Source organism: Acipenser ruthenus, chromosome 26, assembly GCF_902713425.1.
Source record: "Acipenser ruthenus chromosome 26, fAciRut3.2 maternal haplotype, whole genome shotgun sequence".
Taxonomy (NCBI): domain Eukaryota; kingdom Metazoa; phylum Chordata; class Actinopteri; order Acipenseriformes; family Acipenseridae; genus Acipenser; species Acipenser ruthenus.
In genome coordinates this window covers 23,511,839-23,530,320 of record NC_081214.1, presented here as the reverse complement: position 1 = coordinate 23,530,320, position 18,482 = coordinate 23,511,839, and the positions used below count along the sequence as shown (strand labels likewise).

The 18,482-nt window shown below is 44.5% G+C and overlaps 2 protein-coding genes across 2 annotated transcripts; one reads left to right on the top strand and one right to left on the bottom strand.

Annotated features, from left to right (window-relative positions):
- Positions 1 to 506: 506 nt before the first annotated feature.
- Positions 507 to 14,860, top strand: LOC131701721 (integrator complex subunit 6-like). Its single transcript, XM_059001390.1, has 18 exons — positions 507 to 870; positions 976 to 1,053; positions 5,320 to 5,469; positions 5,566 to 5,655; positions 6,401 to 6,584; positions 6,863 to 6,991; positions 7,144 to 7,307; positions 7,492 to 7,644; positions 8,448 to 8,580; positions 8,721 to 8,815; positions 8,972 to 9,082; positions 9,389 to 9,604; positions 9,712 to 9,838; positions 10,143 to 10,285; positions 10,430 to 10,667; positions 10,976 to 11,368; positions 11,753 to 11,846; positions 12,185 to 14,860. The coding sequence occupies exons 1-18, from the start codon at positions 760 to 762 to the stop codon at positions 12,282 to 12,284; spliced, it is 2,709 nt and encodes a 902-aa protein (XP_058857373.1). The 5' UTR covers positions 507 to 759; the 3' UTR covers positions 12,285 to 14,860.
- Positions 14,861 to 14,981: 121 nt separating this feature from the next.
- On the bottom strand, positions 14,982 to 18,449 carry LOC131701722 (ER membrane protein complex subunit 5-like). The gene is made up of 4 exons (XM_059001392.1): positions 18,286 to 18,449; positions 16,666 to 16,718; positions 16,205 to 16,308; positions 14,982 to 15,817 (listed from the first exon to the last, which is right to left on the bottom strand). The coding sequence occupies exons 1-4, from the start codon at positions 18,362 to 18,364 to the stop codon at positions 15,667 to 15,669; spliced, it is 387 nt and encodes a 128-aa protein (XP_058857375.1). The 5' UTR covers positions 18,365 to 18,449; the 3' UTR covers positions 14,982 to 15,666.
- Positions 18,450 to 18,482: the final 33 nt, after the last annotated feature.

Here is an 18,482-nt window from a genome sequence, read left to right as displayed (position 1 = left end):
CAAAGACGTGACCGCGCTTACAAGGAGTATCATGGCGTGTGTGTGTGTGTGTGTGAATTGCACAGTATTTAAATATGCATTTTCCAGATACACGTGCAACAACGTGTCCGTTCCTAAAATAAAATCAGTTATATCTATATCTATATAACTATATCTATATATATCTCTATCTATCTATCTATCTATCTATCTATCTATATATATATATATATATATATATATATATATATATATATCATAAACTTATCCCGCCTACTTTCTTTTATCATTTACAAATAATTAAACCGCCGGACCCATCCATGCGCGCCCCTTCATATCTCATTAAATATGCAAAATTAGAAATTATTAAAAAAAAATTGCTCGTGCTCTTCGGAGATTTAAAAAAAACAAAAAAAAAAAACGTTGTGGAGTGCGCGCGCGCTGGCTCGCCAGCCTCATTGAATATTAAAATTATAAAAAAGAACAGAGGCGTGGCCACCGAACCTGTCCCCGGCCAATGGCGTAGTGGCAGGAGAACTCGGGCGTTCCGGTGGGTTCGGAAGAGAAGTTATCTATCAGCGCGAGCCCCAGCAGTGCTCAGTTAAAGACAGAGAGAGACAGGCGGCGGCAGGGGAGGCACTGCGACCCTCTCGGGGGGGCAGATTATAACAACAATATATACACACACACACATTATATATATACACACACGCACCCAGGCCGCAAAATAGGCCCTATGTTTATTCTAGATTTTCTTTTTTTATAAACATATTTTAAAAAATGCCTATTTTACTTTTTCTGATAGACACGTCCGCTTCTATGAACCAGCGGACTTATTTGGGTACGACGTATCTGGACATCGCTAAAGGCGCGGTTGAGATCTTTATGAAGGTAAAGGATCATTTTACCCCGACTTTTATTTTTGCCTTTTGAGGAGTTCAGGGTCCCTTTAAAATTAATCGGCATTAACGTGTATTGTTTCGTTTTCTTTAACAGCTGCGTGCCCGAGACCCTGCTAGTAGAGGCGACAGGTACATGCTAGTTACATTTGATGAGCCACCATACGGAGTTAAGGTAAATAAATCCTCTTAAATTGTGTTTTTATTGGTTAACCGGAAATATTTTTCTGACATTGAGACTCTAAAGCCCTTCTGGTTCGTAGATACGGGGTTGGGGCGCCCCCCCGGCGGCGAGAAACGGCTACTTTTGATCAAAATACCCGCAGAGCCGGAGCAGCACAGCCTGTGAAGATGGCGGACATTTTGCTTTTGTATTGGGGGAGCTCGAGCGCTGAGATGGAGGCGGGGAGATTTATGAGCCGCCGTCACGTCACGCGTGACGTGCTGGGGGACACGCATGGACCTGGTTGGACGTTGGCGACTGCACCGCCTCCCGTGTCTTCCCCTCGCATATCGTCTCAATGGCTCACCTCCTTGCAGGTTTATTGGTAAAAGGCGACAAGACAGTGCAAACCTATTTTAGGCCTTTTTTAAAATTTGTGTCATTAAGGTGCTGATGTTATAACCCTCTGCCCCCACAACAGCATGCGCACACACAGCCACTGTAATCACAGACCAGCAAAATATTTCATAATTTAATCCATGGCCTTGATGGGCATGGCTTTCTAGTAAATGAGCAACAGTAGGATATAATACTAGTCGGGATACACCTCCATGCAGTGACTGTTTGATACTGCACCTTGAGGAACTGCCCAGCCCTGTGTCTTGTCTGTCTCTATGTGGACAAATGGTAGTTACCCAATCCCTAGTGCTTTCTCTAGTATTAATAAAAAACTGTCTTTCCTATAAAAGACATACAACCCCCCCCCCCCCCAACCCCCCCTCCCCATGCTCCACGTCCGTGCTGCTCCTGCAAAACGTTACAACATTTGCCCAACATTTGCCCCAGGGGCAAGCGACAGCTAATGCACTACTGTTTTTAAATCCGTTGGTTTGTTTACATATTTCTGCCCCCACCCTATAAAACAAAGCAATCAGACGTGACATTGCCAGAGGTGGTGATTTTGTGTTTCTGTCAGTGTTTTCGCTTTCTTTTACTGGCTGAGTGCCAGGCAGCCCCTGGGTGTTCTAGCCTCCTCTGTCTGCACCGATGCAAGATTTCATCCGAATGCTGAGCCTCCACAGTGTTCTGGGAGAGTCTAGACCTCCCGTTTTGTTAAAGCATTCCCACGGTGCATTTAGTTTTAACCGTGTTCCGCAGTATTTGTTCTGATTTTTGAACCCGTTCGAATCACATTCGTCTGAGATCTTCTCCGTCTCTCCTTGGGCCCGTTGTGAATGAATAGCACTTCAGCTGAGCTCCCGAGAGCCTGCCTGCCTGCCTCAGAGCTGCAGAGAAGGCCTGCGCTACACTGATGAAACAAACTCGATTGCACGCATGGGTGAAGCACATGCCACACAGCACCAGGGACAGAGCAGAAAGGGATGACATCACTTCAGCAAAGTAACATGGAGAGGGAGAGGGAGGTGCACTTGAGTAACTAGAGTTCACTCTTACACAGAGGGAAGGCTAACCAGGGATAAGATGACTTTGCAGCCTGCATGTGGCAAAACCACCACCTGTGATTTCCTGTGACGCTGAGATGCGGTTCTGGAGCACAAGTGTTCTCCTTCAAATAAGTGTTGCCTAACACTTTGCAGTAGTGCCTTGAGTCGAAAGTATTTCGCAATCTAAAATAAGTCTCCTGCTTGCTTTTTTTAAAAAAAAAATATTTTTTTTACGCAATGTCAAGCACAGCCAAGACTGTGTTAAAGCCGGAGGAATGTGTGTTACTTGTTTTTGATTCAAAAGATCTTTCGTGCAGAAATGATTGATCCCCGCTGGCTGTGGAATCTCAATGCAGGGTGGGCACCACCCACCGGTCCGGAAAATACATGTCTGGTGAATGCAGCTTGTTTGCATAAGAAAAAGGAAACCTTTCCATGGCTACTCTGGTTAGCTTGCTCCTGATGAGCCCTGGAGGAGAGGAGATGGGAGCTGTGCTGGCAGGAGCCACAGCAGCGTGAGAGCTTGAAGATTCGCAGTGTGAATCGATGCCCCCCTCTCCTCTGCCCTCGAGCGGCACTGCCTGCGGTGAGGGAGAGATTGATGGCTGTGTTGGATCTTGTTGAGTGAAGCCTATTACTCTACAGCAATCACTTGGTACAGTAGCAGCACACTGCCTTGCCTTGCATTTAACCCCAGCCACACAACTGGGGTTGCTGATAATTCCGATTGATCTTCCCTGTTAAGAGAAATCTGATATGAACAATTTCACCGGGACACCCCTCTGGTCCGCAGGGCTCCGGGATTCACTGAAACTATTCCGTTGTGGAGTTCAAGGACAAGGTGTGTGTAACCTGAGCATCCAGCCCATTCCAGGGTGTAAGTGGCAGAATTTAACAATCAAATACTCAAGGACCTGGTCAGATGTTTGATTGGTTCAGTGCAATGTTTTTAAAGATGTTGCTGGGAGAGAGACCTGGACTGGAAGTGCCTGGGCTTGCCTGGTGGGTGCTGATCGCAGGCTGACTCCTTCTTTTTGACTGTATTGATAAGAAAGGCAGCATTCCAGAATGGGTAGTGATTCCCACTCCCAGATCACTGTGGAGCTGCTCCCAGCACTTGATGAGCGGATAGCCATTGCTGTTGCAGAGAGATGTGGATCGGAAGGCTTTCTGCAGATGTATTTTAAAGATATGGTTATCTTGTAGGCGCACAAAAACCACAGGAACGTGTTCTTCCCAACCAACTGCAGCCTTGGTTTTTTTTTTTTTTTTTTTGTTTCTAACACTTGAATGTATTTGTATTTGCTTGCGATTGTAAGTCGCCCTGGATAAGGGCGTCTGCTAAGAAATAAATAATAATAATAGTAATAATAATAATAATGGTCTATCTAAATGTGACGCCACCCACAACAAATCCTAACCCTTCCCCAGTCTGCGGAGACGGAGCCTCTTGAACTGCATTCCAGACTCCTGTAATCACATTGCAGACAAACCAGTCGTGTACGGATCCTCTTCCATCACATGACAGTGCTGGGCAATCACACTGCAGTCCCCATTACCTACCAAACACATTGCCGTGTGTGTTTCACTTGTTGCTGCCTCCCAGTGCACAGCACCAGGCTACCCATTGCTTCCCATTACATGGCATTAAGCACTTGCCTTCTATTAAACCCAAAGTTAATGCAGCTGTGTGTTTTTGTTCTCCCACCATTATGATGGAATATACACGTTTTCAAATCAACCCAGCAAGCCATTCACAAGCAACTTGCAGAATATAAATCGGTTTGCGCTCTGCAAGCGGTCGCGCACGTCATCAGGACAGTTTCTTATGTGGAAGTATTCCGGTAGGGAGATGGATTGAGCTGTACTGCATTCATGTGACGGCTGGAACTCCCTGCGACATCAATCTGACTCTGTTAGCTCTGCATACTCCATCTCCAATTAACCAGCCTTGACTTGAGGTATTGTGAAGTGCCTTGGGATGCTTGGTCATTCAGGAAAAGCACGCTCCAGGAATCTAAATCTCATGTTCCTTACAGAAGTACAGGCTGCTCCACGTGGGCACACACAGTATCACATTTATCCCCTGAGTACTGTGTGTCTTGTGACAAGTTTAAAACAGTAAATAAAATAATTAAATAGATCAAAAATCTCAGCAAATCTGAAGTGTACAAAAAGCATTATTATTTGACTCAATATCACGAGTAATAAGAATTGGGGCTTCTGTTTTTATAAATTTCATGTAAATTTGTTTTGTTTTCTGGGCTTTCTCATTTTATATACTGCATATATACTGTTATTTTCGGTAACTTTTAGTTTTTTTTTCTGTCCCAATATGTATAGTAACTCGACAGTACTTGCACACTTCAATTTTACCTTCTTTCCTTTGCTTTCTGCCACAACGAAATCCTTCTGGGGTGTTTGTGTGTTTTTTTTTCGCCACAATTTGCAATTGTGTTTTCAATTCCCCGAACGTGTAAATACTACCTCTAGTACTGCAATTATAGCTCGAGCAAGAACATCTCGTTTGAAATCTCGCAAGCTTGTTCCAATCCTTCAATAGAAATGCAGGAATTTACTACAGCTGAGTAGTTGGGGTGGGTTTAATGTATTCAGAACAAATCAATGATAGATACAAGTCAGGAAGGAGGGACATTTTCACAGGGAAAGGGGTGAAGTCAGCGTGAATTGAGTAACCGTTCCCAGTGTTTTTCCGATGTTCATTGGATATGCACAGCTTTTTATTTTTTTTGTACTGGGGGTGTTTTTTTGTTTTTTAATCTCTTAAAAGCAAAAATCAGAAGCTCTATAAATCTGTGTTGTTGCTTGTTAGGCTGGCTGGAAGGAGAATCACGCCACCTTTATGAACGAGCTGAAGAACCTGCATGCTTTGGGGCTGACCACACTGGGCCAGGCGCTGCGCTCCTCCTTTGACCTGCTCAACCTCAACAGGCTGGTGTCCGGCATCGACAACTATGGACAGGTAAACCCAGCCGCTCTCCACAAACGCAACTACGACAAACAGTATTGCTTGTTGTAGTGAAATCTTTTTTATATTAAATACAATTTCTCATTCTAGGGAAGAAACCCCTTTTTTCTGGAGCCCTCGGTGATCATCACCATCACTGATGGGAGCAAGCTGACTCACAGCTCTGGCGTGCAAGAGGAGGTGAGTGTGCAAGCGTGGTTAGAGTTGAGATAGTGGGAGAAAAGCTGCGTCAGAGGTCAGAGCTGATTGTGACCTGGTAATATGCTGGCGGCTGTATGTATGTAAGTTGAAATGTTGCACCTAGCTTCCAAGTATATGTATTTAAAATGTTTTTTGACTTGTGATTGTAACGCTAATACTGAACGGTTTGCCTGAATATAAATTCACATACTGTGCTATACAATGTATATCTCATCATGAGAAAACAAAAACCCGTTTTGTCTTGTTTGTGTTCTTTGTTCAGGGGAGTGGGTGTATATGCCTCTCGTGTACCTGGGGTGGGTGTATATGCCTCTCGTGTACCTGGGGTGGGTGTATATGCCTCTCGTGTACCTGGGGTGGGTGTATATGCCTCTCGTGTACCTGGGGTGGGTGTATATGCCTCTCGTGTACCTGGGGTGGGTGTATATGCCTCTCGTGTACCTGGGGTGGGTGTATATGCCTCTCGTGTACCTGGGGTGGGTGTATATGCCTCTCGTGTACCTGGGGTGGGTGTATATGCCTCTCGTGTACCTGGGGTGGGTGTATATGTCTCTCGTGTACCTGGGGTGGGTGTATTTGCCTCTCGTGTACCTGGGGTGGGTGTATATGCCTCTCGTGTACCTGGGGTGGGTGTATATGTCTCTCGTGTACCTGGGGTGGGTGTATATGTCTCTCGTGTACCCGGGCTCTGGAAGTTGAACGGTTCCTCTCTTTGTTCCCGCAGCTGCACCTGCCCCTGAACTCGCCCCTGCCGGGCAGCGAGCTGACGAAGGAGCCGTTCCGCTGGGACCAGAGGCTGTTTGCGCTGGTGCTGCGTCTGCCGGGCGCCTCCTCCCTCGAGCCGGAGCAGCTGGGCAGCGTCCCCACAGACGAGTCTGCCATCACGCAGATGTGCGAGGTCACTGGAGGTGGGTCCAGCCATAGCCAGCACTGCTTTAACTGAGACAGTGTGGTTCCTTTTGTTTCTCTCTCTGTGTCTCTGTGTCTCCTCTCTCTCTCTCTCTGTGAATGCAGCTCGTCTTGGGGAAGCAAATACAGTAACTCTTTGTCTGACACACTCTCACAACTCTCCATCAGCATACAGTTCAGAGTTTGCTGTAAATGTGTGCGATGGCTAAACACTGCCTGCCTTGGCTCGAAGCCTTTAATTTCATTTATTTATTTTTTTTAATTTTTCTTCCCGCAGGCCGGTCTTATTGTGTCCGAACCCAGCGGATGCTGAATCAGTGCTTGGAGTCGCTGGTGCAGAAGGTGCAGAGCGGAGTGGTGATCAACTTTGAGAAGACAGGACCTGATCCGCCGCCTGTGGGGGAAGGTAACCGAGCCGTTACATCACAGGGATGGAAAGAAGACTCCCACTGCATAGCAGTTTAACATAAAGCGTGATCCAACATCTATTGCAATACATAGGATAAGCACTTCTCACTCTGCAGATTTTACACCTGTGTCTGTCCTGTATTTCCACAGACGGTCTTGTTGACCCAGCCAGGCCCACATCCTCGTTCTCTCCCCAGCCATGGCACAGCTGCCACAAAGTGATCTACGTGCGCCCCAACCCCAAAACCGGCGTACCTGTCGGACACTGGCCCATCCCCGAATCCTTCTGGCCCGATCAGAACTCCCCCACTCTGGTAAGGATACATGCATGCAGTCTTTGCAGGAGTGTCCTAGTGTTATTTTATCATTTGATGTGATTGGTAGTCCAGAAACAGTTTTCGCACTATAATAGATTACTTTTAGAATGAGGAAGCACTGTGATGTGCATCGTGTTTCTGTCTTCTCTGTGGTTTAAGTATGCTTGTGTTTGTCCTCCAGCCTCCCCGGACTTCCCACCCCATTGTACGGTTCTCCTGTGTGGACTGTGAGCCCATGGTGATCGACAAGCTGCCCTTCGACAAATACGAGCTGGAGCCCTCGCCGCTCACACAGTACATCCTGGAGCGCAAGTCCCCGCACGTGTGCTGGCAGGTAACTTCATACAGTGAAGACCTGAATCAGCGGGTCTCCAAAGAAACTGAGCATGGGATTGCTGCGGAATACTGGCTGCTTGGTTCAGGTTTATTGTATTTTAGAAAGCTTGTAACAGATGTGATTACAAGAAACCCCACTATGAGAAGATCTATAGCTATGGCCAAAAGCTGTGCATCGCCCTGTAGAATTAACACATGTTGCTCCATAAAGTCGAATGAAACCTGCTGAATAATGTTCCGTTAACATATGGAATTACATACCGCTTTGTAGTTTTAATTATGTCTCAATCCTAAAATTCTAGGTTATTATTATTATTATTATTATTATTATTATTATTATTATTATTATTATTATTATTATTATTATTATTTCTTAGCAGACACCCTTATCCAGGGCGACTTACAATTGTTACAATATATCACATTATTTTTACATATAAATATATATATATATATATTTTTTTTTACACACAGTTACCCATTTATACTGTTGGGTTTTTACTGGAGCAATCTAGGTAAAGTACCTTGCTCAAGGGTACAGCAGCATCATCCCCCACCTGGGATTGAACCCACAACCCTCCGGTCAAGAGTCCAGAGCCCTAACCACTACTCCACACTGCTGCCCTTAAAACAGCTAAACTTTTGGCCATAGCTGTACATCAGTAATAGAGTTAAATAAACCACACACCCACACAAGTGTAAGCCTGCAGCATGGGTTTCCATGGCATGTCAGAGTACAGAACGCTGTGCTGTCCATGGAGAGTGCTCATTCATATTCCAGTCTTTCTTGTCTGTCTGCAGGTGTTTGTAAACAGCAGTGGGAAGTACAGTGACCTGGGGCAGCCTTTCGGGTACCTGAAAGCCAGCACTACCTTAACCTGCGTCAACCTCTTTGTGATGCCTTACAACTACCCAGTCTTATTGCCATTGTTAGGTAGGTGGTGTGTGTCTGGGGGTGGGGGGCGGTCTGATAATCATGGTTACAGCTAAATCTTTCGTCTTGCTTCAATACAGTTTGAGTCCCCCCCGTCTCCAGTTGTCTCCAGTTTGATTTTGTTTCTGTTCTTTTTCCAGATGACTTGTTCAAAGTGCATAAACTGAAACCTAACATGAAATGGCGCCAGGCTTTTGAGACGTACCTGAAGAACATGCCTCCTTACTTCTTATTGGTAGGTCCTGCTGCAGCCTGTGAATTACCATTGCTCTGGGATTACTGTTACTAGACTTTAAGCAAGCAGAGTGCCCCACTAACTGCTTTTTTTTTTTTTTTTTCTTAATTGCTGGTTCTTTGTGGTCACCGCTGACTCTCCTGCTTTCTTCCCCAGCCATTAAAGAAGGCGTTACGAATGATGGGAGCCCCAAATCTGATCTCTGATAACATGGACTGTGGGCTCAGCTACAGCGTCATCTCTTACCTCAAGAAACTCAGCCAGCAGGTACGCAGAGTCTGTCTAACTGTTGGACAATATGATAATGTGTGTGTATATGAGAGAATGGTTTCTGAAACTTTCACAATACTTTACAATATTCAGATAACATAGCAAAATAATACCCAATATATTTTATATATATGTTGTATTGGGGATTTTAAGACATTATTGCCTTCTTGGTAAGTTTTGTTTAATGTAACATTTACTGCTGGTTTGCACACACCACGATTACAGCAAAAGTATTATTATAGCAGCTGCACTGGCGTTGTCTAACCATGTCTCTTCTCCGCCTCCCCCTTCTGTACTTCACAGGCTAAAATGGAGTCGGACCGGCTCATAGTGTCTGTTGGTAAAAAGCCTCCCCAGGAAACGGGGATCAAAGTTAAGAACCACTCCAATGCACTTTCACTGGCACACCGCAAGGATTTCAAACAGCTCCTGCAGGGGATCACTGGGGAGGCCCCCCTCATGCTCACCGATATCAACCTGAAGGAGTTTGCAGGCTTCCAGATAGCACTATTGAACAAGGTACAGTGACGCACTCACACATGGAGCTGATGGAGCTGATGGATCTGTTTTTGGTAGTTTTCTTTTTTTTTTTTTACTTGTGTTCTAATTTCTTGCTGCCCCACCAGGACCTGAAGCCGCAGGCGTACAGGAACGCGTTTGACATTCCCCGGAGGAATCTCCTGGATCAGCTGACCCGAATGAGGTCCAACCTGCTGAGAACAACGCAGAAACTCATCCGCGGACAAGATGAAGGTGACTGTCGCATCCCCTCCGACCCGACTGCAACACAGCAGTGGGGTTTATTAAACATGCATTTATTTTTATAACTGAATAAGACTACAATAACTTCTCTACAGTTAAGACGTGAGTTCATGCAAACTGTGTAGTTTCTGGGTCAACTTCTGTTTAAAATGATACAAATCCAAGCCTGAATTGAGGCTAAACATTGTTCAGGGAGTGGATATGCATCAGCTGTGTGGCAGAACATTGTTGCATTGTGCACAAAGGTGCATTGTACACTGTTAGTTTGTTATTGAGTAAGTCCTACCTCTTCCAGACTACCTGCACAGCATCCCTGTGGCTCAGATGGGGAATTATCAGGAGTACCTGAAGATGATGACGTCACCCCTCCGAGAAATCGACCCGGACCAGCCGAAACGCCTGCACACATTCGGGAACCCTTTTAAACAGGACAAGAAGGTACCCAAAACATTCTCGCGTGATATTGGCCTCGGGCTATAGCTTGACCAAGAACAGTAGTTTCATCCTGCCCTGCACTGCCATTCATTTGTTCATGTTGTTGTTTTTTTTGTTTTAAACCTTTCCCATTTTCCTCCCCTGCAGGGAATGATGATTGATGAGGCGGACGAGTTTGTGGCGAGCCCCCAGAACAAGCTGAAGAGGAGCGCAGGAGACCCCAACTCTGCTGCGGCCCTGAAGAGACGGAGGAGCATGTCCCCCTTGCTTCGCCGGCCGCAGACGCCCCCCATAATCACTAACCACGTGGTGGGCAAGGGGCCACCCTCCTCCCCCGGGGGACAGAGCCACCAGAACTTAATCAAACCCATCCCACTGCAAAAAGGTAGGGCCACACCGTGATCGACCTGGCTCTAAATTATTCTAAATTAGTTTGAGGATCATCATAAACAAATGAGATTGTGTGAGTGTGGCGTTTTGTTATTTTCCTTTAAATGTAACCACCTCAACAGGTAGAACTACCAGAAACCAGACGATGGCTCTGTGTGACAGTCGTCTTTATTTGCACAGTCCTACTGGAATGACTCGGTCTTGTCTTGTGGGATCCCTGACATTAGGAGTGTGTGGAACGGTACATGCCCTGTATGTGTTGTGATCTGTATTGCATTGGTTCTTCTCGCTCTCTCTTTCCAGGCGTGGAGGTGAACAGCGTGATGGTAGTGGAGAGTAACGGGGAGAGGAAGCCTGAGAACTGGACGGCGCTGGACGGGTTAGAAGTGACGTCCCTGACCCCTGAGGACAGACTGACGGGGACAGCGGTCGAGGCAGAGTCCCAGCCGGAGGATGTGGGGTGTCTGAGTGAGGACGGGCTGGACGACAGGCCAGACCCTGTTGCTGTGGACAGAGGGGCAGGCCCTGCTGAGAACTGTGAGGAAGGGGCTCCTCCAGACCAGGAGGGGGCGATGGAGAGCAGTGCCGAGTCCGCATTGCCCGGAGCACTCAGGGTTGGCAGTGTCCTGCCTCTTGATGGGTCCAATGCAGAGCTCCGGTCTCGGGTCTTAAAGGAGGTTCGCAAGCCAGGCAGGAGTGAGTATGGAGCACTACGCACACACATCTTTAAATTGCACATGTGACCCCCATGCACAATTTTTCTAATATTATTTTAATCTCAGATCCTCAAGCTCTCGCTAGTTTCTGTGCTGTTTTTGAAACTTATTCAGTTCCTAAATTTTGGTTCTTAACATTTCCTGTAGAAGCAACGTTCCTCATTCATTTTAAACAAGTGCATATAAAAATGTGCCAATTGACGATATGCTGTGTTGTAGATTTTGGTGTTTCGCAGTTTGAATGTCTTATTTGTGTGCTAGAGGAGATAAATATGTGCATTTAAAAGTCATATTGCAATAACACTGTTGGTTTTAAAGTTGTCACCATTGTTCATCACCTGAGCTCTGCTGTCTGTGATTTCAGATTATGAGACAGTATTCCAACTACTTGAAGAAGTGAAGGGACCTCTGGAGGTGCAGAGATACTTCATCCACCACACCATCAAGGAGGCAGCCAGGTACGCTACCCTTCATTCCGTTCTGATAAGGGGCAGGGGCACACTGGTCCATAGGTGTGAAGGTGTGAGCAGATAATAGTTCAGTTTTACTTCACCCATTGTAAGCAATAAACCCTTACTCGGATGAGCTTGTGAGATAATGGATGTGTATTAGGTTGATGGAAACAGCTGCATGTGAAAACTGAATTATTTTGTGTACAGAATCTCCTGTAGTGCATTTTGGAAAACTCCCAGGTAGGGACCAGTAGGGTGGATTTAAAGGGATCCTGTTTTCCGATGAATTGACTAAGTGAAAATGCCTCTTCACATGAACTCCCCCCCCATCTCCCTCGCTGCAGGTTTAAGAAGCGGGTGCTGATCCAGCAGCTGGAGACTGCACTGGAGGAGATGGAGGAGAAGTACCGGCCCAACAGCGTGAACAACGTCCACGACAGGTAACCAGGGCCCCGCGCTGCACCTGTGGAGAAACGCCTGCCCAACAGCGGGCAAAGGCTCGAGCGCCACGGACGAACCGCCAGAGTGCGACGAAGACGGAGCGGTTTACCGGAGAGGGAGGAGGGTACGAGAGGAGAAGGGCCTGGCCAGCCAAACCTTCCCTCTCCGCCTCCCCTTTTTTTGCCAAAATCCTGCCAGCATAAGCCAGGCTCCTCGGTGCTCAGGATAACCTCCGCAGTGACTGAATGACTCGAGGAGGGAGAGGGAGTAGCAGGGGGACTCTTAGTTTCCTCACAAGTCTAAACACGTTCCAAGTGTGGGCGGTCTAGACTTCCACCTGCCCCAAGGGCTATGGCACAGAGCAGCCATTGACTGTTGCTACCCCACGTGAGGGTAAAGGTGGGGTGGGAGGATGACAACATTGGACATAGGACCAATGCCTGAAATAATAAATATTGCACATCAGTAAGGTTACCTTGATGATAATTGAAAAGGTGAGTGGAGGATGTCACAGCTTTGCAGAAATACATCCCAGCTTCTTTTAATCCATCTCACACCCACATACCCTCCACCGTCATATACATCCAAGCAACAGGGTAGAGTTCAAATCTGCAACTGTGATTTTTAATAAGACTTCAGACTGTTAAGCAGAGCTGCACCCTCCCCAGACCCAAGAGACGGGCATGTGTCACAGCAGTGAGCAGGAGAAGGCGGGGTGAGGGTGTGGGGATTTGTAAAGATTAGGAGTAATTACCCACAGCCCTGCTCCTCCTGTTCATTGACACCAATGAAAACCCTGTGACTCGATGAGGAAACTTTAATCTACCTCAGGCTTTTTGTTTTTCATTCTTAATCCTCTGTCTGCAACTTCTTTTCGTTTTTTTCCCCACCATTTTTAGAATTGGGTCGTACAAGGCAAAGAAACTCGCATAAAAAAAAATGGACCTGGGCAGCTCCCAACCCGACCCGACCTGACCAGACTAGGCCTTTATTGACCAACAAGACTGTTCTAATCGATTGAAGCGTCCAGCAGCACTTGCAAAATAAGGTTTCCTTTGAAATGTGCAACATGTTGCCTAAAGCTCCAAACCCAATCCTGCATTTTGGTTTTCGTTAATCTGGTCCATTGCAGCTTGCAGCAGGCATGTCCAGATCGCTCGAGCAGTTGGTACGAGGCAGAAGTGCGTAAATCTGCGCTTTTTGCTTTTATTTTAACGGTAATGATTGGTTGTGCATTCTGTTTGCTCAAATACAATTTTAGGTTTTCAGTTTGATTGATCTGTGCTTGATCGTGATCACACATCGCTTTGAGCTCAGAGTTTTGATTTCCCAAGGTTATGATGGAAACGGAAGCACATAGCTGGATATTTAGACGGGTTTGATGGAAAGTGTTAAAGGTAGTCTGGGTCTATCTGGTCAGGTTTGAACTGCAGTCCATGTCTGTTTGGTTCGGTTCATTTAGGCTGGTTTGATTGTTCCCATATTGTCCCAATCTTTCCCAGTACTTAAGCAATCCGTAATGGTTTTGTTTTTTTAATGAAAGTGTATTTTACTTTTTAATATTCATACAAAAAAAATAACAAAGAGATTATTTTTGGACAGTATTCTTACCAGACCGTAAGATAAAAAATATTTTAAAGAAAATAAACTGTATAAAAAGAACTTTTTGTAACTGTTATTATATAATATAAATGAACATTTTATTAAATCTTTTTTTAAAAAAAGAAAAAAATAAATGTCAGAGAAAAAATAGTGTTGCCGTTTACATGTGTGGAGTGGACGCTGTATTAACCACATGGACAAGGTAGAGTGGAAGTGATGAACCATGTGTGGGCACCTAACTTAAAACTACAAAGTACCTGTTTTCTGCAGCCTTCCATCACACGTGCTGTGTGTCATTTCAGCCCCACCTGTGCTAAATGACTTGGGTATTAGGGCAGCTTTTAGCTGGTCCCTTGAGCAGTTGTAAGCAGGTTTGCCTGTACAGTGTGAATGTGTGCATTGGGTGCTCGCCGTCTCCTCTTAACCGTATCTGTGAAGGCAGCTCATGAAGAGCAGCAGTAAAAGTAGCCAGGATGAGAAACACCAGGGTTAACTACCATACTTTTTAAAAATATTTTTATCCTCCCAAGTCTTATTACAGATGTCGTCCAGTTCTGTTTTATTCTGTTACACAACATGCCAAGTCCCAGTGTCACAAAACACCTTGGTTACTGTTTGTCAAAGCTGTTTCCTCCAGGATGTCTGAAAGGAAACCAAAACTCAAGTGTTATGAAACTAGTATCAAGCACTAAAATCTGCTGAAGCAGTTCCTTACTAGTTTATTTTCTTTTAAAGATAATAATGCATGCATTGTGTTCTATATCCACTACGGGCCATGGGTCTACCACTGTACTCATTTTAATCACGAGTGTTCATTGCAAACCTTCTCCCAAGTTTTTATTTCAACCAGGAGCAAAATGTGGTTTTTATACATGGATCTGTTTTCCAGTGCGATAAAACTGTGCCTATTGACAGTCTCTGGGACTTTAAACAGCAGGAGATAGAGTAGCTCTCAAGCCAGCAGTGATCAATTCACAATATAATCAGGATTAACTATTTGTTAGGCAGTACAATTCACTGATAGTTAGAAGCAAGTTATTATTTATGTTCTTACCTTTTATTATGTAATCCATTTAAAACATAATGCTTGAGCACACATTTTCAAAACAGACTTTATTAAGTTAAAAATGATTTGATGCATATTTTTTCTTTTGTACATAACAAACATGGAACAGAAAATGACCTGCAGTATTGGCTTTTAAAATGTATGAAAGTTTCCTTAATTTATTAGCAATATTAAATTGCTATTTCCCAATATCACAAATGCATGTTTTATTGTTTCATTTCCAATGAAGACGGTTTATTAATTTTTTTCAACTACTGTATTACAAAATCCTGAACAGCAATGTATAAATACTGTCACTAAATAAGTTATACATCTTCTACTGTATCTTATTACATTTGCTTAGCAGGGTGTAAAAAAAAAAAAATCCTTAAATACCTCACAGTCTTAACAGCAAGGCAGACAAAAATGTTCAGTAGCCTAAGGTTCGAACAACACGTTGTTTGATTAGAGTAGAGGGCAGATCCCTGACTTGGTTCAGTCACTTTAATTTACTTTTACGTGGGACTAATATACAAGCAGGACAACCCCCCCTCCCTCCCTCCCCCACGCAAAGGAGTTAGCACAGTCTAAAGAAAAAAAAAACAAAAAAAACACATCAACTATAAGGCAAGTAATGGAAGATTTTTTTTTTTTTTTAAAGCAGATACTCATTTTTTTTTTACACCCCGGAGAGTTAGATTTTAATATTTAATACAGAAAGGTGGAAGGAAGGAAGTCTCAGTGATGCTCTAGTTTCCGTAACCTCAGCGGGTTGCAGTTCAGCGCTTGCTGCCTGGGGACGGGGGTGGTCTCAGGGGGCTGGAAAAGCACTCTGCCCCGGTGGTTAAAAAGGTAGAACGAAGGATGATTTCTCAGCGTGTCAAAAGTCCTGAAAATAGCAGAAAAAAGCAGGGGTTTGGTTTAGGCATAAGGTCTTGTCAGGGTATATAGAGCAGGAAAGCCACACTAGGTTCACAAAGATATTTTTCTACCACTTTCACATTAGACAGTCTAGTAATAAATGGCCGTGGGGACGTGCATACAAGATTACATGGAAGAAATTTAGTTAAAATTGGCCAAGACTCTAAGGCTAAAAATGGCAACCTTAAGACAGTACCTGGGCAAATGAGACTAACCTGCAAGTTCAAATCAATCGGAAAAGAACAGACAATATACATACAATATCTATACAGAAGACAATATTATAGAATGTATAATAGACAATATACATACAATATCTATAAAGTGTGGCGTGTTGGTGATGAAACAAACATACTTGTTTTTCAGCTCTGACGTAGCGTCCATGTCTTTAAATTCCCCCGCAATATGTACAATGCCATAACAAGTTACCACAAAGGCCAGCAGTGTCTGAAGGACAATCTACAAAAGCAAACACAACAGAGAGATTATTACTGGTACTGGAACTGCAGCTGAAACGATGCACAGCAAACCAGCATCAACAGTAAACTACAGTACTTCTGCTCAGACGGAACATGGCAGGATTATAAATTTTTACTGTGCGGATTATCATTTTTATGAAGACAAGTCACACATGACTGATTTGGATATATTGATCCCATGCCCATCACTAGCTGAACCAACTGAATGAACCTGACTTCAACAATTGTTCAAACAGTTCAAGTTTTGCTTGAAGAAGTTGAATCCCAGGACAGTCTAATCACTGGACACTAAACTCCAAGAGAGACATAAAACAAATCTGAACAAGCAAGCACTTACATCGATCGGTAGTGTTTCATTCTCCTTTTCCGTTAGTCGCATATAGGACCGATCTAAAGAAAGGAAAATAGGCATATATATTAAAAGCACTGCTTAAAAACGTGCTTACAGGGTAACAAAGGCACAACACGTGGGACTGTACCACTCAGCTCTTTCTCCTCTACAACAGTTGTGAAAGGATCTTGTTGAAAAGTTGAGAAACTATTTTGCACAGTCTACACAGTCAGAATACTCACCTGTCAGACACCAGCATCAAATCATAGAGCTAACCTTCAGGCAGAAGCAACATTTTAGGGTTCTGTTTTATTATTGTGTTGCAAATCATTCTGTAGGAATCGAAAGACTCCCATTGCTTAGCACTTTGAGCAACTTTACTTTGAGCTGAAGTAGTCACTCCTCACCTGCTTCTATCTATGCTTCCAGGAAAGCCCAGAGTGGTCTGATTTTACAGACCCAATTTAGCCCAAATATTGGTCTACCTAATGTAAGGTCGTCGATGGTTAGCAGTAACTGGGGTTTGTAAAATCCGCCGGTTATGTTGTGTGATTCAGGTTTACAAACAAACCCTATTCGTTACATTAAATTAGAAGTAAATTCTGCTGTAATAAATTATATTTATGAAATAAAAGTGACGACAAAAAAAAAACCACTGCATCAAAATTGGATCCATTCCAGGTTTTACTAGCAGCTTAATTGGCCACTGTGTATCTAGGTATAACACGTTCAAGTGTGACTAGCTCACAGTAAAACCTGGACACATTGAAAATGCCGTGCACTACGTATGCACACTGTGGTAGTTAACACACATCGTGGCGCATGGTTTACATGCCATGTAAAAAAGCAAACCGTTATTATAACTGTTTTTAATTACAGCAGGGAACGGCAAAATGAAACTTCATTTGAGAGTTATGGTTTTTGGAAGCGATCGTTTAATACACCGGGGCCTGAAGCTGTAAACGAGTGTGGCGTCGCGTTTCTACTGTACTCGCTTCCCCATATCTACACCTGCAGCCTGTAACCGCTGAAACATCGACTCGTTGCGTTATGTTTTGCTTCATAGCGGGGTTTCTTCCTGCGATGACTCAGCAGGGCTCACAAATACACACTAGTGAGAGAGGATTATTTTAACAAACGTCAACTGAATCCACCGTCGATCTCTGTCACGCAACACTGGAATCGGGTATAGTCCGTTAAGCGGTTTCTAAATGTTTGTGTTTATTTTATATCCGGGCACCATGAAATAAAGTCACCTCACACCGATAACAGTACGTTGCGGAGCCTCCCGTTCACAAGAAAACAAAGCGTACGGTGACGACTCTGCATTGTGTAGCAGTGACTTCATACAGCAACACATAACGAGGACAGAATACACCGTGGCATATAGTTCGGTAAACAATGTGGTCCTGTTCATCTGTTTGAGGGAAATAAGACAATATCAGCATTTATTTGTGTATATAATAATATTATTAGTACTATTAATGGGAATAAACCCGGCAACAGGGCCCGAGTCCCTAAATGCAAAAGATCCTCCGGAAAATGCTCCACTGAAACCAGCAACACCTGGCATCCCTTCGGACAAATCCGGTCCTGCAAATACTAAAGACTGGGGTTTCTACTCACGCTGAGCCGCTGAAAATGCCGAATGAGCCAACGCTAAGAGCCCGACACCGACCAGCCCTTTCCAAACAGACGAAGCCATCTTCACCGGAGAGAGAGAGCGCTGGCGCAGCGTGATGTCGTCCGGAGTACAGCGCTGAGGAGGGGTGGGCGCGCACTGATTACGCGTCCTCTCTTTTTTCTACAGCGCGCTCATGACC